At 42.2% G+C, this 23240-nt stretch overlaps 1 protein-coding gene across 4 annotated transcripts in view; it reads left to right on the plus strand.

Moving 5' to 3' along the window:
* LOC144695942 (microtubule-actin cross-linking factor 1-like) overlaps positions 1-23240 on the plus strand; it is a 554471-nt gene that overhangs the window by 224932 nt on the left and 306299 nt on the right. For all 4 annotated transcript variants that reach the window (XM_078567039.1, XM_078567041.1, XM_078567037.1 and 1 more), the window contains 3 exons: positions 15213-15379; positions 15883-15995; positions 16909-17015. In XM_078567039.1, coding sequence (XP_078423165.1) covers positions 15213-15379; positions 15883-15995; positions 16909-17015 — 387 coding nt within the window. The remainder of the gene's footprint in view (positions 1-15212; positions 15380-15882; positions 15996-16908; positions 17016-23240) is intronic.

The raw sequence follows: 23240 nt of genomic DNA on the forward strand, positions 1-23240 counted from the left end.
TGTCGAGACTGCGGTATCATTTGAGTTAGCATATGAATACGGCACAAGTGTGGTGCACAAATTAACCCATTGTCTGGGAGTGGTTTGTGGCAGCTTGGAAGAATTTTGTTTTTGTTTACAGATATTAGAATAATTCTTTGAGCTTTGCTTTAGCAGCATTAAGCATTCATGTGTAGAACTGAGAATAATACATATTCGTGTTGCACAGAGAAAATACTATATTTAATGCTGAAAAGGTTAAAGCATAAGTTTAAAATCCTACTGTGGAAATTTGACAATGTACGTGATGGTTAAGGAAAGTCATTATAAGATTTTTGCACCTCCTTTTAACTAAATTAGCCAATGCTGTACCATGTCGCTTTCTAGAGGTATTTGAATTGTACGTCATGGGATAGTAAGGAGAGGCTGGTCATTATGACCTGGCAACTAGAGAAAATATCAGCCAATCAAAAATCAGTTTGTTTTAGGTCAAGTGGTTTGAACTGCTGTGACATGCATTGGATTACTGTATGTTTCTCAGACAGTACCTTAAGATGGCTGGCTGTGCAATACGCTGGGAGTTTGAATTTTAAATTGCCGTTTGAATTCTCCTGTGGAGAACTTTCCTGATCAAGCTCAGATGCGGCTGTGTGAGGAATGATGCCAGTGCAATAGATGCTGCCTGTGTTTTTAATGCTGACACAATGGGAAACTCTTTAGGATGTGTTCGAGAGCAAAAAGAGACTGCAGAAGCTGATCAGAAAAAATCTCCCCTCACGCCACAGAAAAGACATAGATTCATACGCATTAGGAAAAGCAAGAAAGCTGCTTCACATTCTAGAGATACTGCAGGAAGAGATGAGAAAAACCTGACAGAAAAATCATTTCAGTTGCTGCAGAAAAATGGTGAGACTGGTTTGCATCAGCCACATTTCTCTTTGGATATTACAGTGGGAAAATTGTCAACTAAGACGGACGCCAATCTCAAAAACCGGAACAAGAGTCAAGACCTTTCAGACGTGTTACAAGAGCCGGTGCATCTTAGTAATTCATCAAATTTCTTTACAAGCACTGTAATTACTCCAGAAAAATCAATAGATGTAAATGTTAAAGATAGCGGAGAAAGTGCACAGCAGGTGCTTTCAGTCAAAACTGAAATCAAACCAATCGATGAACATGTGGAGAAATTTGGGAAAGAAATACCTTTACCTGATCAAATTTCATCAAGGAAAGAGCTCTGTAACCTAGCTGTCATGCCTCCAGAAGCTGAAATGCAAGGAGATTTAAGATCCCTCCCCTTCCCTGTGTCTGGAGAGGAGAGCCAAACTCAGCATGTAAAAGGAAATGCAGCAGCAAGCAGTGGAAGAATTGAGAATATCACTGCTGCTGCCTTTGACTGCATTAAAATAAAAGGTGGTGTTAAAAATCCTACATCATCTAGAATGGCAGCAGAGGAGAGACTGCGGATTGAGTGGGAGGGGAAAAATTCAATGAGGTTCAATGCACTTGATAGACTATCCAATTCCTTACATACCGAACACACTTTTGGGGAGAGCAGTCAGCCATCACTGCACAGGGAAACGGAAGCTCTTAAAGAGGAGATGAAGTTAAGAACAGAGACTGATTTGTCACCTTTGCAGAGTGACTTCACTTTAAATACAGAGCTTCAGACTAATAGCATTTTGTACTCCTCTGGTTACTGTAGTAATTTGCTTTCTGCAGATATAAATGATAGCGAATCTGGAGGAACAACAAGCAGAGATTTTGAACTGCTGTGCTGTATGCCTGATAGAAGCAACTTGTCCATTTCAGAAAATGAGTTTGGGTTATCGATGAATAGTTCAGGTGAAGATAATTCAGAGGCTATCTCGCTTCTGGATAAGGAAATGGTTAGTGTAAGGTTACTTTGAAAGATGTGCTTCTCTACAATAGTAATCATTCTTTACAGTGTCCAAATGTTTCCATTATGCATACTGGAGCACACAAGAATATTGAAATGCCAGTATTTTAAAATGTTCAACAGTATTGATCTACCTTTTGCTTTCCTGCAAATGGCTTGTAGACAGCACCCCCAAATTTCAAGTAGGTAACTACTTCCTGAAAGCAGCAAACAATATTGTGGCTGCATTTGTTTACTTGAAATGCAAACTGTGTCTAATTAGTATCTGCCTAAAGACTATCTCCACGCTCTTATTTTAAAATTAACTTGTTTTCAGCATTTACTATTTAAGATCTGCTCTGTGAAGCCTTGAACCTAGCTACTTGCTAAAGTGCCAAGTAGAGCTGATGTACTGGACTGACAGGGCAACTAACCACTCCATTGCAGTAGGTCCAGTAGGGTCGATTGTGACTTTTAGGAAGAACAAACTGGCAGAACCCCAGTCCCTGTGCCAAACAGGATACTATGCTTTTGACACTCCAGCTTCATTTACATCCAGGCTGTGAGCTGTGGTGTGTAAAAAAAACTTCCTCCTGCAGCTCAAGGGTGATGAAAATTGAACTTTCCCCAGCTGAAAGCTAATTGAGGGAAGGTTGCAATTACAGGGAGGGTTGCAGATACAAGGGGGCATAGGGGGCTGAAGAGGTGGCAGCTCCTACAGGCCCCAGCAATATAATTTGTAAGTTACCTTTGCTGGTCCTCCAGTCTCATCACATGTGAAATTAGTCAGAGCCTGCAAATGCTTGGTTCTACCGATTCAGGCTTAAAATGGTAATTAAGATCCTAAGGCCCCCATTTGCTTATTGAAGGGAATCAGTCATCTCAAACAGATGAGTGCTTTGGGTGCCATCAGTAGGCCCTTTTCGAAATGGCACCAACTGGATTATCTGTGCTATTGGGGCAGTACGGCTCCCATTTTGAACTCGTTACTGCCCTAGTTAGCCTAGGAGCTACACGTGACAGTCAATTCCAGTGTTTATTACATCCCAGCTCACTGCTCATAAACAAAGTTTTATCGTGTTTTCAAATTCTTTTGCTGCACCTCACAAAAGTGCATTCTTTCCACTTTGTGTTTCAGTAAGTGGCGAGTTACAGATGTCTACAATTGAATGTGGTAAACCAAAATAATTTCATGCAAAGCCGTTAAAAACTAAGTTTGTGCTTTAATATACTCCTTAAAACCTACCTCTTTGACCAAACTTTAGTGATCTGTCCTGTTGTTGGTGTCATTTTTTTTGTCAAAGTACGCTCCTACAAACTGACTTGGGGTGTTCTTATGTTAGGGGTTCCACATAAATCCAAGTTGTTATATCAAATATTTGAAGTTTGTCTGTTAATGTTTCTAATGTTGGTCATACTGTCAATTAGTACTGTTCTACATAGCCTGCTCCTTTGTCCCATAATACTGGCACAAAGTAAAACAAAATATAGGTTAAATCTTTTAAGTTAATTTGCAAAAGAACCACAGGGGAGATGAGAATTATTTTTACATACTGAGTTATGATGATCTGGAATGCGGTGTCTGAAAGGGTGGTGGAAGAGGATTCAATAGTAACTTTAAAAAGAAAATTGGATAAATACTGGAACGAGTAAAATTTACAGGTTTCTCACCTGCAAAGAACAGGGGTGTGGAACTAATTGGATATCTCCTGAAAGCGCTGGCAGAGAGACGACGGGCCAAATGGCCTCTTGCACTCTCTGATTTTATGAAATCTGGCTGAGATTTTGCAGTGACTGAAGGAAAAGGATATGGGGCTAGAGCAGGAAAATGGCATGAGGTAAAAGATCAGCCATGATCTAGTTAAATGGTGGAGCAGGCTCGAGGGGCCAAATGGCCTACACCTCCTGCTCCTATGTTCTGAAAGTATTCCAATAACATAAATTGAAAGAATTTGGAAGTAACATTTGGACTGGTATAATTGAAAGTTGTAGTGACCAAATACCAGATTATAACCTGACATTATGACAGAATGGATTGGATATTAGTGGAACTTCCAGGGACCTGGCACTTCTTAAAATCTTTCCAAAAAAAATACCCATTTAACATTTTGGGTTTCAGAAACCAATGAAACAAAAACTGATTATGTTTTCATCTAATTCAACATTTTGAAATCCTCAGGTAACAAATTCAACATGATTAACTTTGCAGTGTATAACATAAAACTGCAAGTCTGCCAAAATAATTCAGTGCCCTATAAAAGAAGTACAAATCTTCCCAGCTGTATTTTTTTAAAGACTCCGGTAAGGGAAGTTGAAGGCTCTTTGTTCAATGGATGTGCCTTAATGATTTTGGTATACTCATTTGTAGCGTCTGCTTGTAAATTCTGCAGCAAGAAATCTTGTATCTGACCTTTTCAAATACAATTCTTAAGTAAGATCAGGGCTACTGAGCACCAACTTAATAATGAATTTATTGTTGCAGTGATTGCTAAATCATCTTATTGTCATGGACCGATTTGTGTGTTTTATTGTTGTCCATGATCAAGGTCTTTTAAAGTGTGAGGTTAGTGTGCTTCTTACCCTCAGAGTGGTTTGTCTGAATTTAAATTTTTCCAGCAGCAGGCTTTTGTGAATTTAGAAATAAAGAAGATTGTTTGTTTATTATCAAACATTTACCCCAAAGGTTTAACAGCAACATCTCTCACACACTATCACACATACAAAGGTTAGATATGGATGAAGGAAAAACAATACGATTACAACCTGGAATTATTTCAGTCTCTTTTGTAGCAGGACTGTGGTTTCTTAGATGAATTGATGCTTTAGTTCAAGTGGAGGTCTTGTAAGCACAGAGGATTCTCAGTAAGCTATGAGGCTTCTTGTAGTTGAATTGCCAGGGGGTCAGCTCTTGGGTGAACTTATTGGAATAGTTGGGGTGGTGGTGGGCAGGGAGTCCTTTTCCCATTTTCAAGATATAGCTGTATGTTACCTTGGCTGAGCAGTTGTCTTGCAGATGGTGTTTCTAATAACACCTGTTTCAGAACCACTTCTGCTTTTAAAAGCAGGTAACAAACAGAGCTGCCTTACCTAGGTGACCTGTTACAAGTCCAGAGTCCTTTTCCAAATAATAATAATTTGACTGGTAAGTATCCTGTGTTGTGGCTTTTCAAATGCTGAGAGTTTCAGACATCCAAGGTTTTTGTGTTTGGGATGAGGGTCCATTACAACAAAATGCAAGGTCATTGTGATCCATTTCCTATTTGTCTAACACCTATTGAGTTTTGATGTCTGTATTGTCCATGGGGAAGCAGAAATACAAGTTGGCTTGCATGTTTCGTCCTTTCTGCTGACAGTCCATCCTTAACGAAGGGATATGTGAATTTCACAAGTGGTTGTGATTGTCCATTGGTAGAATCATATCTTTCAGGTCAATATTTTCTTTTAAAATGAAGAAAGGCACTGCATCATCTGGATACTTGGAAGCTGACCTGATTTTTTTTAATAAGAGGTCATAAGTTCACCTTTGGTCTGGGAGCAAGCATGCCTTTTCCAAGAAATCACCTGACCAGCATGGTCCTTGGGGGACAAGAGCTGTTTGCTTATTTACATTGCAATTATTTTAATGAGGAAAAAGAAACTGGTTGAAAGGCTAGTGACTTACTGGAAATCACATAGCAGAGTCGAGCTTTAAGTGTTGAACTTTTTCTTTCAAATTCAGTTGGGACTGAACTGAGAAAGTGATGAGCTGTCCAGTTCGTGCACTTTTTGCTTTGTCTGAAACTGTGTGATGGTCAGTATCCAGCTAAGAATCCTCATCTCAGTGGAACTTGTCTGTCTTTGGAAACCCGAGAGGCTGAGACAAGAAGGACTGATCTGGCTATATTCTCCTCCATGCCACAGCTCCTCCAGACATCTACTGGGACCGTCTTCACACAAGGGAGCTCCAGACAGGCAGCATCAAAACGCTGCAAACTTTATCCTTTATTTTATAAAGCCTATTTTCCAAAACCCATCTCTGCAGAGATCCTACCTGGTCCTGCGTGCGTGTGCACTTGCTGGGAGATTATAAAAGGGTTAGATAGCTATTCTTCTAGATTACAATTGTGTGTTAACCAGTTCTTGCAACTTTTTTTTAAAAAAAGTTTTGCTTTATAATAAATCAATTATTGTGACTTTATTGAAAGAAGCTTGATTAAAGTCTCTCATATTCTGGGTCTAACAGTAGCGAAAGTAAAAGAAAAAATGGCCATCTTGGTGAGTGGGGCTAAATAACTGCACACTCCTCCCATCCCAGTTGTAACACCATCTTTCAGTTAGGTATTTGCTTGAGTTTCAGGACTGTCTGGAGTTGAATACTGCCAAGTCACATGATATGCTACAGGCATCTGAAACAGCTTTTGGTATTCACTTTTAAAAATATAGCTTTAAAGTTTGTAATACCTTCATGCCTGTACTGGGCATGACATATTATGCATTATATGTGAAATTTACACAGCAGAATTGCTGCTTGGATTGTGTTAATGACAATACTTTTGAATTTGTTTCACAGAATATGAATACAATGACTGGTAATTAGGGAGTGGTCACAAATGTTGCCCTATAGATTATTGAATTTGTGTTTCAGAATGTTGTATTGTCCTTCTCTGATGGAATCTTGTGAACTTGGTCCCTGCTGGGACAATGGGACTATTGAAAGGTTGGAAATGCGGTCAACTAACTAGTGCTCCTGGCTGTTGTTGTTTCCCAGAACAATGCAATTATCATCCTGCCTCCAATTTCCCTGACCAATTGGGGAGGACAGCAGGATTACGTGTCTAACAAAACAGTGAAGGATCTCTCTTTAAAAGGGCCCTGGTAGGACTCTCAATGCAGTAATGATGGCAGCAAACAGGACACCAGTTGGAAGGGGCAAAGAACCTTCAAAATGGATGGAAGATATGGAAAGGCTGCCCCCTGGCTCATGGATTCATCCTATAGGTGGTGATTGATGCTGTGAGGGCAGCCAGCCTCATTAAGCAGGTGTGGCTGCAAGTCACAGAGGCTGTCAGCAGCTGAAGTGTGGTGCCAAGGACCTGGACCCAGTGCTAGAGAAGGTTTATTGGCCTCATTCAGGCCAGCAAGGTGAGTATCCTGCAACTCTCAGCTGACAGCCATCACTATTTCACTTCCTTACAACTCTCTTGCACAGCACTCCTCTGACCATCAGACCTCCTGTCACTCCCTCCTTTCTCTCCACTCTACTCCTAAAATATCTATCTCAGCAGACAACACTCACCTTCATTCCTCACAGTAACCTTCCTTAAATTTTCACCCTCCATTTTCGATAATCAGTTCACTTCTATCACTCCTAACTGTCTGCCTGTTCTTAATGCAGGGGTACAGACCCTGCAACTCCAGGGAGAGGCAGAAAACCATTGTGGGGTGGGGTAGGGGAGTGGTGGTGGAGCTGCAGCTTTGGCCATCCTGATGGCAATGGAGGAGGAAGCCCTGGAGATCGATAAGGTAGCACCAGTATAGGCTGTTGCTCTTGGAGAGATGGGAGTGGCCCAGCAACATGGTGACAGCATTAGGTATCATACTTGCACTTGGCACCAAACTATCGCTTATGTTGAATCAATGCCACCAATTCATTAAATGCCATGAGCTGTACTATGCTGACTTGAAACCCAATCTCAGCTATGTTCAGCACTAACTCATGTCTTTCATCTCCCACAGGTGTATTGATGGTGCCCAACTGAGGAGTCTGGGGAGTCCTCAGAGGAGGACCAGCACTCTGAGGGTGCACATGACTCCTGCACAGCATCCACCAGCACACACCTCAGTGGGTCCTGCATTTCAGATAGAGAGGGTGGCACGAGGTGATGAGCACATTCCATTTGAGTAGGAGCAGGTACTGGAGATGGGCAGCAGTGGAGAGTCCCTGTCAGAGGGTAGGACGCTCCAAGCTTAGCTGGATATGGATGCTGAGTCTCAGCAGTCTTATGCTAAAAGGGTACTTGTGGAGTAGTAGCAAGAAATCTGTGTGCATCTGTCAGAATTTCCAGAGGCAGCATGCACCTTGCACAGAAAATGATTCTTATCTCTAGCATGAGCGCAATGATGCCTTGGGCCTTTGCACTGATGGCCACTTCCAAAGGAAGGGTGTCCAACCTCATGTGGAATCAGACTTGAAAGGTTAGTGAGTGCATCCTGGCTCACACCAGGCACCTGCACGCTCTGGCTGCCAGTTTACACAACATCAAACAAAGCCTTGCCTTGATATCTGAACGCCACACTCATATGCAGCCAAGTGTTCTCCCGCTTTTGGTTAGCCGGGAAGACCAGGTGGGCCCTGAGAGGGAAGATGCTACAGGGATCATGGCAGTGGGGTCTTTTCTTAAAGCATTGCTACCTCTCGACCCTAACCCTCCCAACCTCCCAAACACACGCTGCCTTCTGCGCCAATGACTGAGCGTTAGCCTGCACAGATGTAGGTGGGACTGCCTTTGGGGCCATCATGGGCTGTAAAACCCAGAGGACACTTGCCATCGGCATCTTGTGATAGAGCAGGGGACCCAGCAGCCTCTTGCTCTGTTGAAGCCACAGGCGTAGCACCATGTAGATGTAATAGAAAGGGTGCGAGGAAAATGTCTTAATTACAAAAAGGAATTCACTTGGGGGGCTTATTAAATTTTTGCTGTTCTGTTGATGCTCTAGATTTTAATTAGTCTGTTTGCTACTCATTGTCATGGCTTATACTTTGTTGCGTTTCCCATTGACTCTGACTCTGGTCTATTTCATTCCAGTGAATGAAATGGAATGAACCGTCTTGATGAGTAGGAAAGACTGCAAATATGATGGCTGGCTGGGTGACTGTATGGAGGAGGTTTAATGGTGGTGGTGGGGCAGGGAGGGGGTTTGTACAGGGGTGTTGATGCAAAGCTTGCAATGCTGCAAGCATACTTTTCAAGTGAAGCATGCATAACTGAGGGCGTCACAAGCTTTTCTGACAGGCAGGTTTGCACCTGCAGGCACCGATGGTACATTCTGATGTTCCTCCTCCTTCCCCCCCTCCAAGGATGTGGGGCAACCTCCTTTCCTCTTGTGTCAGTTCAATGTAGTGCCATGTTACAAAGAATACAGCAGACCACAACAATCCTGGAGACCCTTGCTGGAGCATACTTAAGGGGACCTTCAGATCTGTCAAGGCAGCTGAACCTCATTTCAAGCAAGCCAATGGCTTGCCATCCCTACCTGAAAATTTTGACACAATTTTTGCATTCATTGCACACAAAAATGACCAGCGATCACTTGACATCAAATGTTCTAATTTTGAATGAGTTTGATTGAAGTGAGCAGAGTTTTGCCATCTTTGACATCAAGTGGCAAAAGGTGATCAAAGCTATCCAAAGTGCTCGGCAATCTGTATCAAAAAATACAAGGAAACTAATTACTTAAATAATACCTGAATGTATTCAGTTTTCTTCATTTAGTTCTAAAAATTGTTCCACTATACAGTACATGCTTGAGAGTACCCACAAGATGCCCATTAGTGCTTAACACATTTTAGTCTTAGAGTCTATACTCCCCCCGCAGATCTCAGGGCCTAAACTCTCCCAACCTCAGGGTCTATATATTCCGCCACCCCAGTCTTAACTCTCTCCCGTCTCCCAGTCTCGACTCTCTCCCCTCAGTCTTGACGCTCAACCCTTCTCTCCCTCCAGCCACCAAACTCTCCAACCTCTCCCTCAAGTCTCCACACATTGGGCCCCACCGATGCTCCAGGCCTCGGCGATGCCACCCAACTACCGGCCCACCCCATCTCTCTCGACACTGGATAACATGGATAAGTGTGAAGTTATTCACTTTGATAGGAAAAACAGAATGACAAAGTATTAGTTAAATGGTGATAGATTGGGAAATGTTGATGTACAAAATGACCTGGGCGTCCTTGTACACCAATCATTGAAAGCAATTATGCAGGTGCAGCAAGCAGTTAAGAAGGCAAATGGTATGTTGGCCTTCATTGTGAGAGGACTTGAGCATAGGAGCAAGGATGTCTTGCTGCAGCTGTACAAGACCTTGGTGAGACCATACCTGGAGTATTGCATGCAATTTTGGCCTGCTTACCGAAGAACGGATATATTTGCCATAGGGGAAGTGCAGCAAAGGGTTCACCAGACTGATTACGGGGATGGCAGGTTTGTCGTACGAGGAGAGATTGGGCTGACTCGGCCTGTATTCACTGGAGTTGAGAAGAATGAGAGGGGATTTCATTGAAACATATAAAATTCTGAAAGGGATGGACAAACTGGATGCAGGGACAATGTTTCCTCTGGCTGGGGTATCAAGAACAAGGGGTCACATTCTCAGGATACGGGATAGGCCACTTAGGACTGAGATGAGGAGAAACCTGATCATTCAGAGGGTGGTGAACCTATGGAATTCTCTGCCACAGAAGGCTGTGGAGGCAAAGTCACTGAATATATTTAAGAAAGGAATAGATTTCTGGTCTCTAATGCCGTCAAAGGGTCTGGGGAGAGAGCGGGCATAGGAAGTTGAGATAGAGGATCAGCCATGATCATATTGAATGACGGAGCAGGCTAGAACGGCTGAATGACCTACTCCTCCTATTTTCTATGTTTCCAAGACGCTCCCCACCTCTCTTGAAGCCCATCTTCCCCAACCGCCTTGCCTCACTCGAGACCACCCCCGGACCTTCACATAACTCTCGAGACCTCCCCATCTCTCTCGACCAATCCCACTCTGACTTCCTCACCTCTCAAGACCAATCCCTCCCACCCCCACCTCTCTCGCACCCCTCTCCCCTTACTACCTCCCTCTGGCCTTTACCTTCCCCTCGACCCCTGGCCGCCTCCTCTTCTCTTCCCCACCCCCCCTCAACCCCAGAACCACCTTTGCCAGTGCCTCACCCACTGACCTCCCCTGCCCATAACCACCTCCTCTCCTGCCTCCGACACCTCCCCTGCCCCAACTGCCACCAGCATCGCGCCCCCCCCCCCCCCCCCGGCCACTGCCGCCTCCTGCTCCTCCTCCCACCCCACCACCTCCTCCTTCCCCTCCCTAATCTGGCTGCCACCCCGACAACCTCTGCCACCCACCCCCAGCGGCCAGCCGTCCGCCCCCAACAGCTGCCTGCCCCTGGTGGCCTTCCCAGTACCTCATTAACTGAGATCCCCGGAGAGGGTGGGGCAGAGTGGAGGGGAAAGTGGAGGGGAGAGAAGGGGAAAGAGGTGGGGTTAGAGGACGGGAAAGGGGATTTTTTTTGTCTGATTTGGATTTTTACACCTATCAAGGTAAACGTAAAGGACTGAAAGACATTCCGGCTCGGATTTTCTGCTCCTGCCACCTGCAGGACCCGAAAATCCTGCCACCCTGCCACAGACAGGACCAGAAACCCTACCCTCCATTTCAGACACCCAGACCAGGATATTCCCGTTAGTCTTCAGGACCCTGACGCCTGTGATAAATAAGGGACAGATGCCCTCATTGTGGGGAGAGTGGTCCATGATTTTCCCTAAATCTTTAAAACCCATTTAACCTCTTTGACCAAGCTTTGGACATATGATGTAATACTGCCTTATATTGACTCACCCTACCTGGAAAATTTGACTTTTGAATGTTTTGGGCCTGTTGGGGAGGTTGGAAGTAATTTGCTCAGGGGAGCTGCTAGAGGAGAGGTTGGGGAGAAAGGTGCTCCAGGGGAGGGGGCTGATGGGGAGAGAACTGCTGTGATCCAGTGGCGGGGGGTGGGGGCGGGGGGGGTGGCGGGGTTGTGATGTACAAGTTTTAGGTTACGAAGACAAACCTAAAAGTACCTCATCAAAATAGAGCCTGGTTTTTCCAAAGTTAGCTCAGTTTTATCTTTGAAGCTATTGAAATTCAGATATATGGAAAATAAACTATATGATCAATTTGGGTGCCTGAATGCTTAAGTGAGTTGCTAATTGCAAATGTTTGAGCTCTGTGTTTTGGGGCAATTGATGATATTGATGTAAGTTACTTGTAATGTGAATTGATAGCTAAATGGGTGGTTTTGAGTGCAACTGATGTCAAATGATAGCTAAATGATTGCTTTTGAATGCAAGTAATATCAAATGAGTGCAAATGAATGCTGTTGAATGTAAATGATGTTCAACTTTTCAGGTATGGTTGTGTCCATCCCCTTTAGTGCAGGTGCATTTGGTTTTGGCGGAGACAGCTGCTGCTGGAGTTGCTGTCACTATTACTGTGGCTACTGCACTGGGGGAAGCTGCACCACCATCTCAGCTCCAAGCAAGTGCAAAATGATTGCCCTCTATGTTGCAGGGAAGTCTCAGAATTTAGACTAAAAGAGCAGCACTAGCCTTTCACTGTGGGTGACCAAAGGCTTGCTAATTTAGGCCTTTATACTGGTGCTGTTAGGTCAGATTCACTCAACAATGAGTTTCCGCTGTGCACTCAACTATCCAAACAGGCAAGTTGCAGAAACAGCATGGAACCCATACACTGGATGGGAAAGAATGAATTCAAGATGAAGAAGGCTGTTACTGCCTTTTTAATTTGCTCAGTTACTTTCCCGCCGAACCCAAGGGAGTTCTCCATTGGCCTTAGAATCCGCCCCAGGGAAAGTGCAAGAGGGCAGGAGGGTTTTTTCAGAGGGTTTAACTCTTGCAAGCACTGAAACCCTCCTCAAATTGGCTAGAAAAGCCCTTCTCTCCCCCACCCCACCCCCCAATCTCCATAATCTTTTCCAGTCCTACAACCCCAAGAATTCAGAAATCCTCAAATTCTTTCATGCACCTCTGACAGCTGAAATTCTGAGAGACTTCCCTGCAACGTGGGGGCTCGTCATTTTGCACTTGCTTGGTGGCGGTGCAGCTTCATCCAGTGCAGTAGCCCCTAATTGACTCTGCCTTCAGCTGTCTATCTCTGGAAATCCCTCCCTGAACCCCTCTGTCTTTCCACATTTAATACATTCCATAAAACCTACCTCTTTTACCATAAACTTTTGGTCATCTGTCCTGTTGTCTCCTTCTCTGGTTGTTGGTTATACTCCTGTGAAACACCACTGGACATTTTATTGCGTTAAATGCACTATACAGATGCAAGCTTTTACACATGAGATATCCTTTACCTGTGTTGAGGTGATTTAAATTAATCTCAGAAGCATCTTTTTATGATTGATTACTTGTTTTCAGGCAGTGTCAAAAGGCATTTGCCACATTTGCATATCTTCCAAATTACCTCAGTTAAAATACACCTATTAATAACATGTTCAAATACTAAACAAAATACACACCTTTCAGAAAATGCAATTTCCTCCTTTTGTGCCTATAACCGGATATGCTTTTTGTTAGCTTAATTAAAACCAGTAAAATTATATGAATGTTAAGTATGCAGAAAATTATTTAAATTTCAAATTTTAAAACAGAAACAAAAGTGAACTATTTAAGTCAGAGTGTTCATCAGAACTGGATGGTCAGGGAGAGAATACTGACCAAAATAAAGTACAGGTAGTTAACTATCTGTTTGTCCCTCCTTTTTTCTTTCATTTCAGTAGAAGGTCTTCCTTGTCATCATGGTCCTGTTCAACATTCCCACTGGAAACATGAACTTGTCTTTTCCTTTCAAATGGTTCCTAGTCTGTTGTGCATTTCCAGATTTTTATTTTTGAGTTCCAGCTTTCCTTTTAATCTAACTTAAAAAGAACCATTGACAATGTACTTTCTGGTTTATTATGTTAACAAATAGGTTTTTACTACAATTTTGGTTGCTAGTTCAAGTTCTAGTTAGAATCTGCACAAATCTGAAGTTATAAAGATCTGTTAGTTACATTGACTCACTAGGTATTGTTAATGTAACAGTAGAAAGAAATTTTGTGACAATACAATTATAGATATTTGAATTGTCAAGTTTATTTCGCTCATGTTAATCATTTACAAGGTTTGACTAGAAGAGTTCTTCCAGGTCTGCATTAGCTCACTATAAATGTAGGTGCCTCAGCTCATCTGTTGTTGAAACTGTCATTCATGTCTTTGTTATCTCTGGACTTAATTATTCCAAATTACTGCTGTCCAGCCTCCCATGTCCTACCCTCTGTAAACTTGAGGTCATCCAAAATCCTGGTGCCCTAACTCATACCAATTCTCATTCGCCCAAGACTCCTGTTCTACTGACCTACATTAGCTCCCAGTTAAGTAATGCCTCGATTTCAAAATTCTCATCCTTGTTTTCAAACCCCTCTATTGCTTCGTCCTTTCTATTTCCATTCCTTCCAGTCCCACAACCCTTTGAGATATCTACACTTGTCTAATTCAGGCCTTTTGAACACCCCAATGTTAATTGCACCAACACTGGTGGCTTGAATTCTCTCCCTAAACTTCTCAGCCTCTCTTTCCACCTTTAAGAAGCTCCTTAAAACCTATCTCTTTAAGCTTTTGATCATCTATCTTAATATCTATTGGCTGAGTGTCAAATTTGTTTGATAATGCTCCCGTGAAGTGCCTTGAGATGTTTTATTACACAGAGACTGCTATATTATTACAAGTTGTTGTGTTTGCTTCCCTCCAAAGTTTTCTTTTCTTTTGCCAATTTCTACAGCAAGATACTTTCATTCAGCATCTTTTACGTTATTGGGGTGAAGTACTTCTGAAGTGTAGTTGCTATTGTAATATAGAATAACATGGCAGCAAATTTGTACACCCCAATGTTCACAAACTGCAATGAGATAAGTGATCTAGAAAGACACCAGGAGAGCTCCTCTGCCCCTATTTGATATTTTACAGCCGCCTGAGGGGGCAGAGAGAGCCTTCAGCTGACATCTCATTCAAAAGACAGCACTTTCAGTCATGCAGCAATCCCTCACTACTGCATGAGGGTGCCAGTTTAGATTACTTGCACACATTTTTGGAATTGGACTTGAACCTACCCTTATTAGGTGCTAAAAAATTGTATTTGTTTTCTATTGGGAATGAATGTGTGTCACAGGATTGGAGACTCATCAAAGTAACACGTTTTCAAAAAGGAATACAGAATTAACCTGAAAAGACTGCATGGTTTAATGGCTAGGGTGAATGAATGGGGTGTGTACGTGCATGTGTATACATTTAAAATTTATATGACAACGCTAATTCCATTAGCTAACTTTGTTCTCAGGAAGACTGCAGTGGAAACAACTAATGTGATCTTTGGTAGATAGTGCAGGTAATATCAGAATGATCTATTTAATGATGGGACTGGTATTTAATTGGTCTTTAATGGATGGGAATAGTCTTCATGTTCATTAGCTGTGAGCCAGCTTTTTATTGTGTTGGTAGTGCAGGTGCTGTTTGTCTTAAATGAAATGATTTGGTAGCTATGTTTTTTTTTCCAGATCTCAGAGATCTATGTGAGTGGAGAATCGGGTGACATGTCAGCTAAAGAAAAGCTACTACTTTGGACACAGAAATTGACAGAAGGTTACAGTGGGTTAAAGTGCTCCAATTTCACATCCAGCTGGAGTGATGGAAAAGTATTCAATGCTATCATCCATAAATACAGGTGAACTGTTGATTGAATTTGAAAAATAAGAGCTTGAGAGATTTTGTTGAGTTTTAGCATGGTCAGAAGTTACATGGAGTTTGATAAAGCAAATATAGGAATAGGAGTAGGCCATTCAGCCACTCGAGCCTGTTCTGCCATTCAGTTAGATCATGGCTAACTCTATTTCATACCAGTTCCCTACCACTAAAATAGATCCTGATTGCTCTGCACATATTCAGTAAAGTAGAAAAATTGCATTAATTATTTCCTGGCTTGATGCCCCCTTTATGCTAGTCTGAAAATTTAGAGCCACCTATTTACCCTTTAACCCCTTGATTTATCCTTGATCTCCCAGATTACACAGTTATATGTTAAATATGTAAAAGCAGACAAAGTCAAACTGTCATATTGCCCAAATAAAGCTTTTATCAAGGGACAAAGGAAAAATAGAGGAAAATTAACTTACCTCACTTGAAAATTTCTTTTGAAATTTCTATTCTTTTGGATACTTTGTTTTGCAGACCAGACCTCATTGACATGGAGAAAGTTTCACTTCAGAGCAATCAGGAGAATCTGGAGCAAGCCTTTGCAGTTGCTGAAGCACTTGGTGTGACAAGACTGTTGGATCCAGAAGGTAAGCTGTTACAGGAATTATACAGTACACAAAAAGTGTTTCTCCTATCTGACGTATTTGCGTTATTGTTCATCTGAATATGAAGTGTGGCTAAAGGTAGGTGAAATTTTCCAAGTCTGAAAGGCCTCAATTACATTTGAAATATTTCTCAGGCAACTTTGCATTAATGTTGTATTGTTTTAGTGGTAGTTTTGCAAATCCTAATTTTGCAAGAGTTTTGATGCTATACTTCCTGTAGGAGCAAGGAGAATGCTTGAGTTTTCTCTCTGCCCTCCTTCTGAAAAGAAACGGATAGGATAGTGCAGTTGTTCTGTTACTGGACAAGTAATCCAAAGACCTGGACTAATAATCCAGGAAATAGGAGTTCAGTTCCCACCACAACATTTTGAGACTAAATTCATTTTTTTTTAAAAAGAAACCTGGAAATAAAACGCCGGTGTCAGTAAAAATGATCATGAAATTGTCGGATTGACATAAAAGCCCAACTAGTTCACTGATGCCCTTTAAAGAAGGAAACATGTCATCCTTAATCAGCCTGTCCTACATGTAACTCTAGTCCCACACCAATGTGGTTGACTCTTAAGTGTCCTCTGAAGTAGCCTTGAAAGCTTTCATCAAAAAGAAACGCTAGAGTAATGCCTACCATCACTTTCCCAGAGCAACTAGGGATGGACAATAAATGCTGGCCTTGTCAGCGATATCCACATCCCGAGATTAAAAATATAATTTGCGATCTTGATCTTCTAATGTGTATAAAGCATATTTTGTTATATATCATCACACAAATGTAGTAGTAACTATTTCTTGAGCGTATTTCCTTTTAAAGGAAGCTACCAGATGCATTTAGCCTATCAGTTATGGAGTTGCTGATATTGTCGTTCTCGATTGAATTAACATAGACTTGTTCTTTCAGATGTTGATGTTCCATCTCCTGATGAGAAGTCAGTCCTCACCTATGTCTCCTCCATATATGAATCATTCCCTAAGGTCCCAGAAGGAGGTGAAGGTATTAGTGCAAATGTAAGGCTTCAAAGTTCCATCTTAAAGCTTATCAAAGCAATATTTGTGTGGTGAAAACTGGAGTTTTCAGTGAAAGTGCAAGGAGCTCTTCACATGAAAACGGCTAGACATGTTTGCTAATGGATCAACTAATATAGTGTAACACCAAGATTTTCTCGAATTTTCTTGAAAAATGCAGTTTCATTTAAAGTCACCAGCAAGTGGCGAATTTTCACACCTACTTTTATCCAAATAACCTGTTTATTGATTAAATACTTTCTTTCATAGAGTTCTTCATAGAGTCATAGAGAGCTATTGGTCATTTACAGCATAAAAGGAGGCTATTCCATAAGACCATAAGACTTGGGAGCCGAAGTAGGTCCATTGAGTCTGCTTCGCCATTCAGTGAGATCATGGCTGATCTGATAATCCTCAACTCCACTTTCCTGTTTTTTTTTCCATAACCCTAGATTCCCTTACTAATTAAAAATCTGTATATTTCATCCTTGAGTATATTTAACGACCCAGCCTCTACAGCCCTCTGCAGTAAAGAATTCCACAGATTCACTACCCTCCGAGAGAAAAAAATCCCTCCTCATCTCTGTCTTAAATGGGCGACCCCTTAATCTGAGATTATGCCCTCTGGTCCTAGACTCTCCCACAAGGGGAAACAACCCCTCAGCATTTACCCTGTCAAGCTCCCTAAGAATCTTTTATGTTTCAATAAGGTCACCTCTCATTCTTCTAAATTCCTATGAGTACAGGCCCAACCTCCTCAACCTCTCCTCAAAAGAAAATCCCTCCATACCCGGGTCAACCTAGTGAACCTTTTCCGGACTGCCAGTATATCTTTGCTTAGAAAAGGGGACCAAAACTGTTCACAGCATTCTAGGTGTGGTCTAACTAGTGTCTTGAATAGTTTTAGCAAGACGTCCCTATTTTAATACCCCATTCCCTTTGAAATCAAGGCCAACATTGCATTTGCCTTCCCTATTACCTGCTGAACTTGTATGTTAGCTTTTTGGGATTCATGCACGAGCACTCCCAAATCCCTCTCTGCTGTAGTTTTCTGCAGTCTTTCTCCGTGTAAATAATATTCAGCTTCTCTATTCTTCCTGCCAAAATGCATAACCTCACATTTTCCCACATTATATTCCATCTACCAAGTTTTTGCCCACTCACTTAACCTGTCTATATCTCCCTGTAGACTCTTTGTGTTATCATCATCACTTGCCTTCCCACCTATTTTTGTGTCATCTGCAAACTTGGCGATAATACATTCAATTCCCTCATCTAAGTCATTAATATATATTGTAAATAATTGTGGCCCCAACACTGTGGCACTCCACTAGTTACAGGTTGCCATCCTGAAAATGCCTCCCTTATCCCAACTCTGCCTTCTGTTAGTTAGCCAATCCTCTATCCATGCTAATATATTACCCCCAACACCATGGGCTCTTATATTATTAAGGAACCTTATGTGCAGTACCTTATCGGATGCCTTTTGGAAATCCAAATATATTACATCTATTGGTTCCCCTTTATCCTACTTGTTACATCCTCAAAGAATTCTAATAAATTTGTTAGGCATGATTTCCCCTTCATGAAGCCATGCTGACTTGATTATATTATGCATTTCTAAATGCTCTGCTATTACATCTTTATAATAGGCTCTAACATTTTCGCAATGAACGGATGTTAAGCTAACTGGCCTATAGTTACCTATTTTTTTATCTGTCTCCCTTTTTGAATAAGGGCGTTACATTGGCAGTTTTCCAATCTTCTGGGAATTTTCCAGAATCTAAGGATTCTTGGAAGATTACTACCAGTGCATCCACTATTTGTGTAGCTATTTCCTTTAATATCCTCGGATGCAACCCATCAGGTCCAGGAGACTTATCGGCCTTTAGCCCCATTAGTTTCCCTAGTACTTTTTCTCTAGTGATAGTTATTGTATGTATTTCCTCCCACCCTTTTGTCCCTTGATTACTTAGTATTTTTGGAATGCTACTAATATCTTCTACTGTGAAGACTGATGCAAAAAATTTATTCAACTCCTCTGCCACTTCCTGGTTCCCCACAATTATTTCCCCAGCCTCATTCTCTAAGGGGCCTCTGTTCACTTTGGCCTCGCCCTTCCTTTTTATATATTTTCAGCCATCCACCCCATGCTGGCTCCCCACCGCAGAGCAATCCAGTAGGTCCCATTCTCCCACTCATCCCCTTAGCTCTGCAACTTTAATTCCTTCAGGTGCTCGTCCAATTTGGCTCTTATCTTGAATAAAATTAGTGTTTTGTGTAACCTGGAAATTTCAATCTCCCATGGCAATTCTCAGCATTCTTGTACTTCAAACCCTAATGAAATCCCTGAAAAAGGAAGTAGATTTTGTGTAGAAATGGTTTATTGCTTCATATAACTATTGAACTTTACAGCACAAAAAGAAACCACCTAGTGGATTGTTTTCTAGACAAATTCAGAACAAATTCCACTGCTGCTCTTTCCCCAGAGACTTGCACCTTACTATGTTTAAAATAATTATGGCATTTTCCCTGAAAAGATGCATTGGTCTCTGCTTCAGTCACCCCTTTGGCTAAGCATTCCATGCATGAGTCAAATCTGTGTAAAGAAATTTCTCTAACGTCTCCCCATACACTCTCAATTCCAAATTGATGATCCCTCCTCACTGACTCCCGAATAATAGAAAATAATCTTTCTATATTCACTCTGTAAGGGGTTTCGAGACCAAACCATAAATCTCTGATGAGGAGACACTTAATGTGGACATATCAGGACAATTTATTAAGCAACAAAGAAGTTATACTTAACAAACAACGACAGTCGATATCCTAGTTTAGATGGTTCTTACTTCTCACCACGCTAGGAGCATGGACAGCTTGTGACACCTCTCCTCTCTTTGTGTCTTCTTGAAATTCGTGCTCTGAACCTATTCAAGTGAGTTCTTTTATCCTTTGCAGCCAGGAGTCTTGGTGTGTTCTATTTTTGCTGTCATTTAATTTGTCGATAGTCAAGGACCTGCTAACGGGATATCCTCAACACTTATGCAGGATAAAGTTAACGACAAACTGCTTAACCTCTTGCTGAACTTTATAACACTTCCACTCATTTAGTTATAGCCCCAAAGCCCATTGACCTGTGCATTTTAAAGTATATCCTTCGATCACAACTGGTAACATAGTTTTGGCCATTTGCCCTACTTGCCTTTTGATATTCACATTATACCTTCAATTCCAGCTACAGTGTGACTTCGATTTGACTGAAGTCACACAGGCTGTATGTCCTAAGCAAACATTTAGAATTAACCCTTCAACTACGAGGAGTTCATATAAAATACAGAAAGTTTAAAAAAAGTACAAAAAGGTGCACATTTCCTACAACTCTATTAAAACTCCTCAGAATTTTAAAAGCCTCTATTAAACTGCTCTATTGTGAATTGTTACAGTAACTCAAGTGTCTGCTTAAAACTACTGCATCACATCCCTGGTATCATCCTGGTAAATCTACACACTCAACAATTTTTCCTTTTCTAAAACGGGCCACTCAAAACTGCATTAAGTATTCTGTGGCATAGCAAACATTTGTGTATAAATCCGTGATCACTACTTTACCCTGTACATTGTACTACTATGTGTGAAATCCAAAATTCTATTGTTTTTTATGGCTTTATATTTTATGATGACCAGATGAGAAGGGGCGACCTGGCTCCACTCTATTCAACTTCCTCAGTGGGTCACAACAAATGTTTAAGTTTCTTTTTCACAAGGATATGCCTTTTCCAAATTGGAACGTATTTAACTATTTAAGCTGTGAACAATAAGGACCCAATCAAACAAGGTATTCTTGAGTCAAACACACAAACTAGGAGCAGGAGTAGGTCATTCCGCCCTTCGAGCCTGCTCCGTCATTCAATATGATCATGGCTGATCCTCTGTCTCAACACCAAATTCCATCTTTCTCTCCATCCCCCTTGATGCCCCTAATAGCCAAAAAATTATTAATTTCTTTCTCAAATGTACTCAGTGACCAGGTCTCCACAGCTTTCTGTGGTGGAGAATTCCACAGGTTGACCACCCTCTGAGTGAAGACATTTTTCCTCATCTCAGTCCTGAATGGCCTGCCCCTTATTCTGAGACTGTGGCCCCAACCAGGGGAAACATCCTCCCTGTATCCAGTCTGTCTAGCCCTGTTAGAATTTTATACGTTTCAATCAGATCCCCTCTAATTCTTCTAAACTCTATTGAATACAGGACAAGTCAAACTAATAAACCAATAATCAATCTCTCCTCGTACGACAGCCCTGCCATCCTTGGTATCAGCCTAGTGAACCGGTCTGTTAACCAATTCTCAATCCATGCCAGTATATTACCCCCAATCCCATGTGCTTTAATTTTGCCCACTAGCCTCTTATGTGGGACCTTATCAAAAGCCTTCTTGAAATCCAAATGCACCACATCCACTGATTCTCCCTTATCTATTCTACTAGTTACACCCTCAAAAAAAACTCCAGTAGATTAGCTAAGCATGATTTCCCTTTCATAAACCTATGCTGATTTGTCTAATCCCATTAATGCTTTCCAAGTGTTCTGTTACCACATCTTTTATAATAGACTCTAGCATTTTTCCCACTACTTGTGGATGTTAGGCTAACTGGTCTGTAATTCTCTTTTTTTTCTCTCCCTCCTTTTTAAAATAGTGGGGTTACATCTGCCACCCTCCAATCTGTAGGAACTGCTCCAGAGTCCACAAAGGGCATTGGTCCCGGTCCTGCCCAGGTGCAACCTGTCCTGATTGTACTGGCCCCACCTTCCCCAGAACCTGTCCCAATGTCCTTGGAATCTAAAACCCTTCCTTCTATACCATTTCTTCAGCTACGTATTCATCTGATAGATCCTGTTATTTCTCGTGAGCACGTGGCACTGGTAGTAATCCTGAGATTACTACCTTTGAGGTCCTACTTTTTAATTTACATCCTAAGTCCCTATATTCAGCTTGTAGGACCAAATCCCTTTTTTTTTAACCTATGTCGTTGGTACCAATATGTACCACAACCACTAGCTGTTCACCCTCCCCCTTCAGAATGCCCTGTAGCCTCTCCGAAACACCCTTGATCCTGGCACCAGGGATGCAACATATCATCCTGGTGTCTCTTTTGCAGCCGCAGAAATGCCTCTCTGTTCCCCTTCCTATTGAATCTCTTGTCACTATAGCCCTGCCACTCTTCTTCCTCCCCTCTTGTGCAGCAGAGCCACCCGTGGTGCCATGGACTTGGCTCCTGCCGCTTTCCCCTGAGAAGTAGCCTCCCCCAACAGTATCCAAAAAGGTATATCCGTTAGAGAGGGGGATGGCCACAGGGGACTCCTGGACTACCTGGCTCCCTCTAATCTGCCTGGTGGTCACCCATCCCCATTCTGCCTGTTCAGTCTTTACCTGTGGTGTGACTACCTCACTGAGCGTGCTGTCCACGATAATCTCAGCATTGCGATGTTCCACAGTGAATCCACCCACAGCTCCAGCCCCCAAATGCAGTTAGCCAGTAGCTGCAGCTGGGGATACTTCCTGCACATGGTTGCTAGGGAAACTGGAATTGTCCATGACTTGCCACATAGTGCAGGAGGAGCATTTACGGGTGCGAGCTCTGCTGCCATGACTTCCCTTTAGATTAAACTCGTTAGTTACTCCCTTTAAAGAATACTAATTACGCTCGGGGCCTTATTCCACTCCAAACACACCCACTACAGACCAAAGTCCTCACCTTATTTTGTTTAAGCTAATGGGCTGCAGCAGTTTAATTAGTAGAAAAAGAAGTAAAAGTACTCACCTGACCCTACTTACCAATCAGCTGCCTCTCCTGCATCGCGTCACTTTTTGAATCGTGACGTCACTTCGAACTCCACCGCCTGAAGGTCCTGAGGGTATGCCTGTCCTCTCTGGTCTCGGCCTCTTGCTTTTTGCACCCTTTTATATCGCTCTCAGTGGCCTCTCCTCTCCGGTCTTGGCCTCTGTTTTTCGTGCCTTTTTATACCATTCTCACTGGCCTCTCTAATCTGGTCAGCCCCGAGTCTCCCCAGAACTCTTGTTCTGTCCTCACGCTGCTTTCAGCCCCGAGTCTTCTCCAAACTCTTGCTCCAACCTAACGCCGCTTATAGCCCCGAATCTCCCTGGAACTCTCACTCTGTCCTTGTGCTGCTTTTAGCCTCGAGTCACCCCAGAACACTCGCTCTATCTTC

The sequence above is a fragment of the Cetorhinus maximus genome, chromosome 21, assembly GCF_964194155.1.
Source record: "Cetorhinus maximus chromosome 21, sCetMax3.hap1.1, whole genome shotgun sequence".
Classification (NCBI taxonomy): domain Eukaryota; kingdom Metazoa; phylum Chordata; class Chondrichthyes; order Lamniformes; family Cetorhinidae; genus Cetorhinus; species Cetorhinus maximus.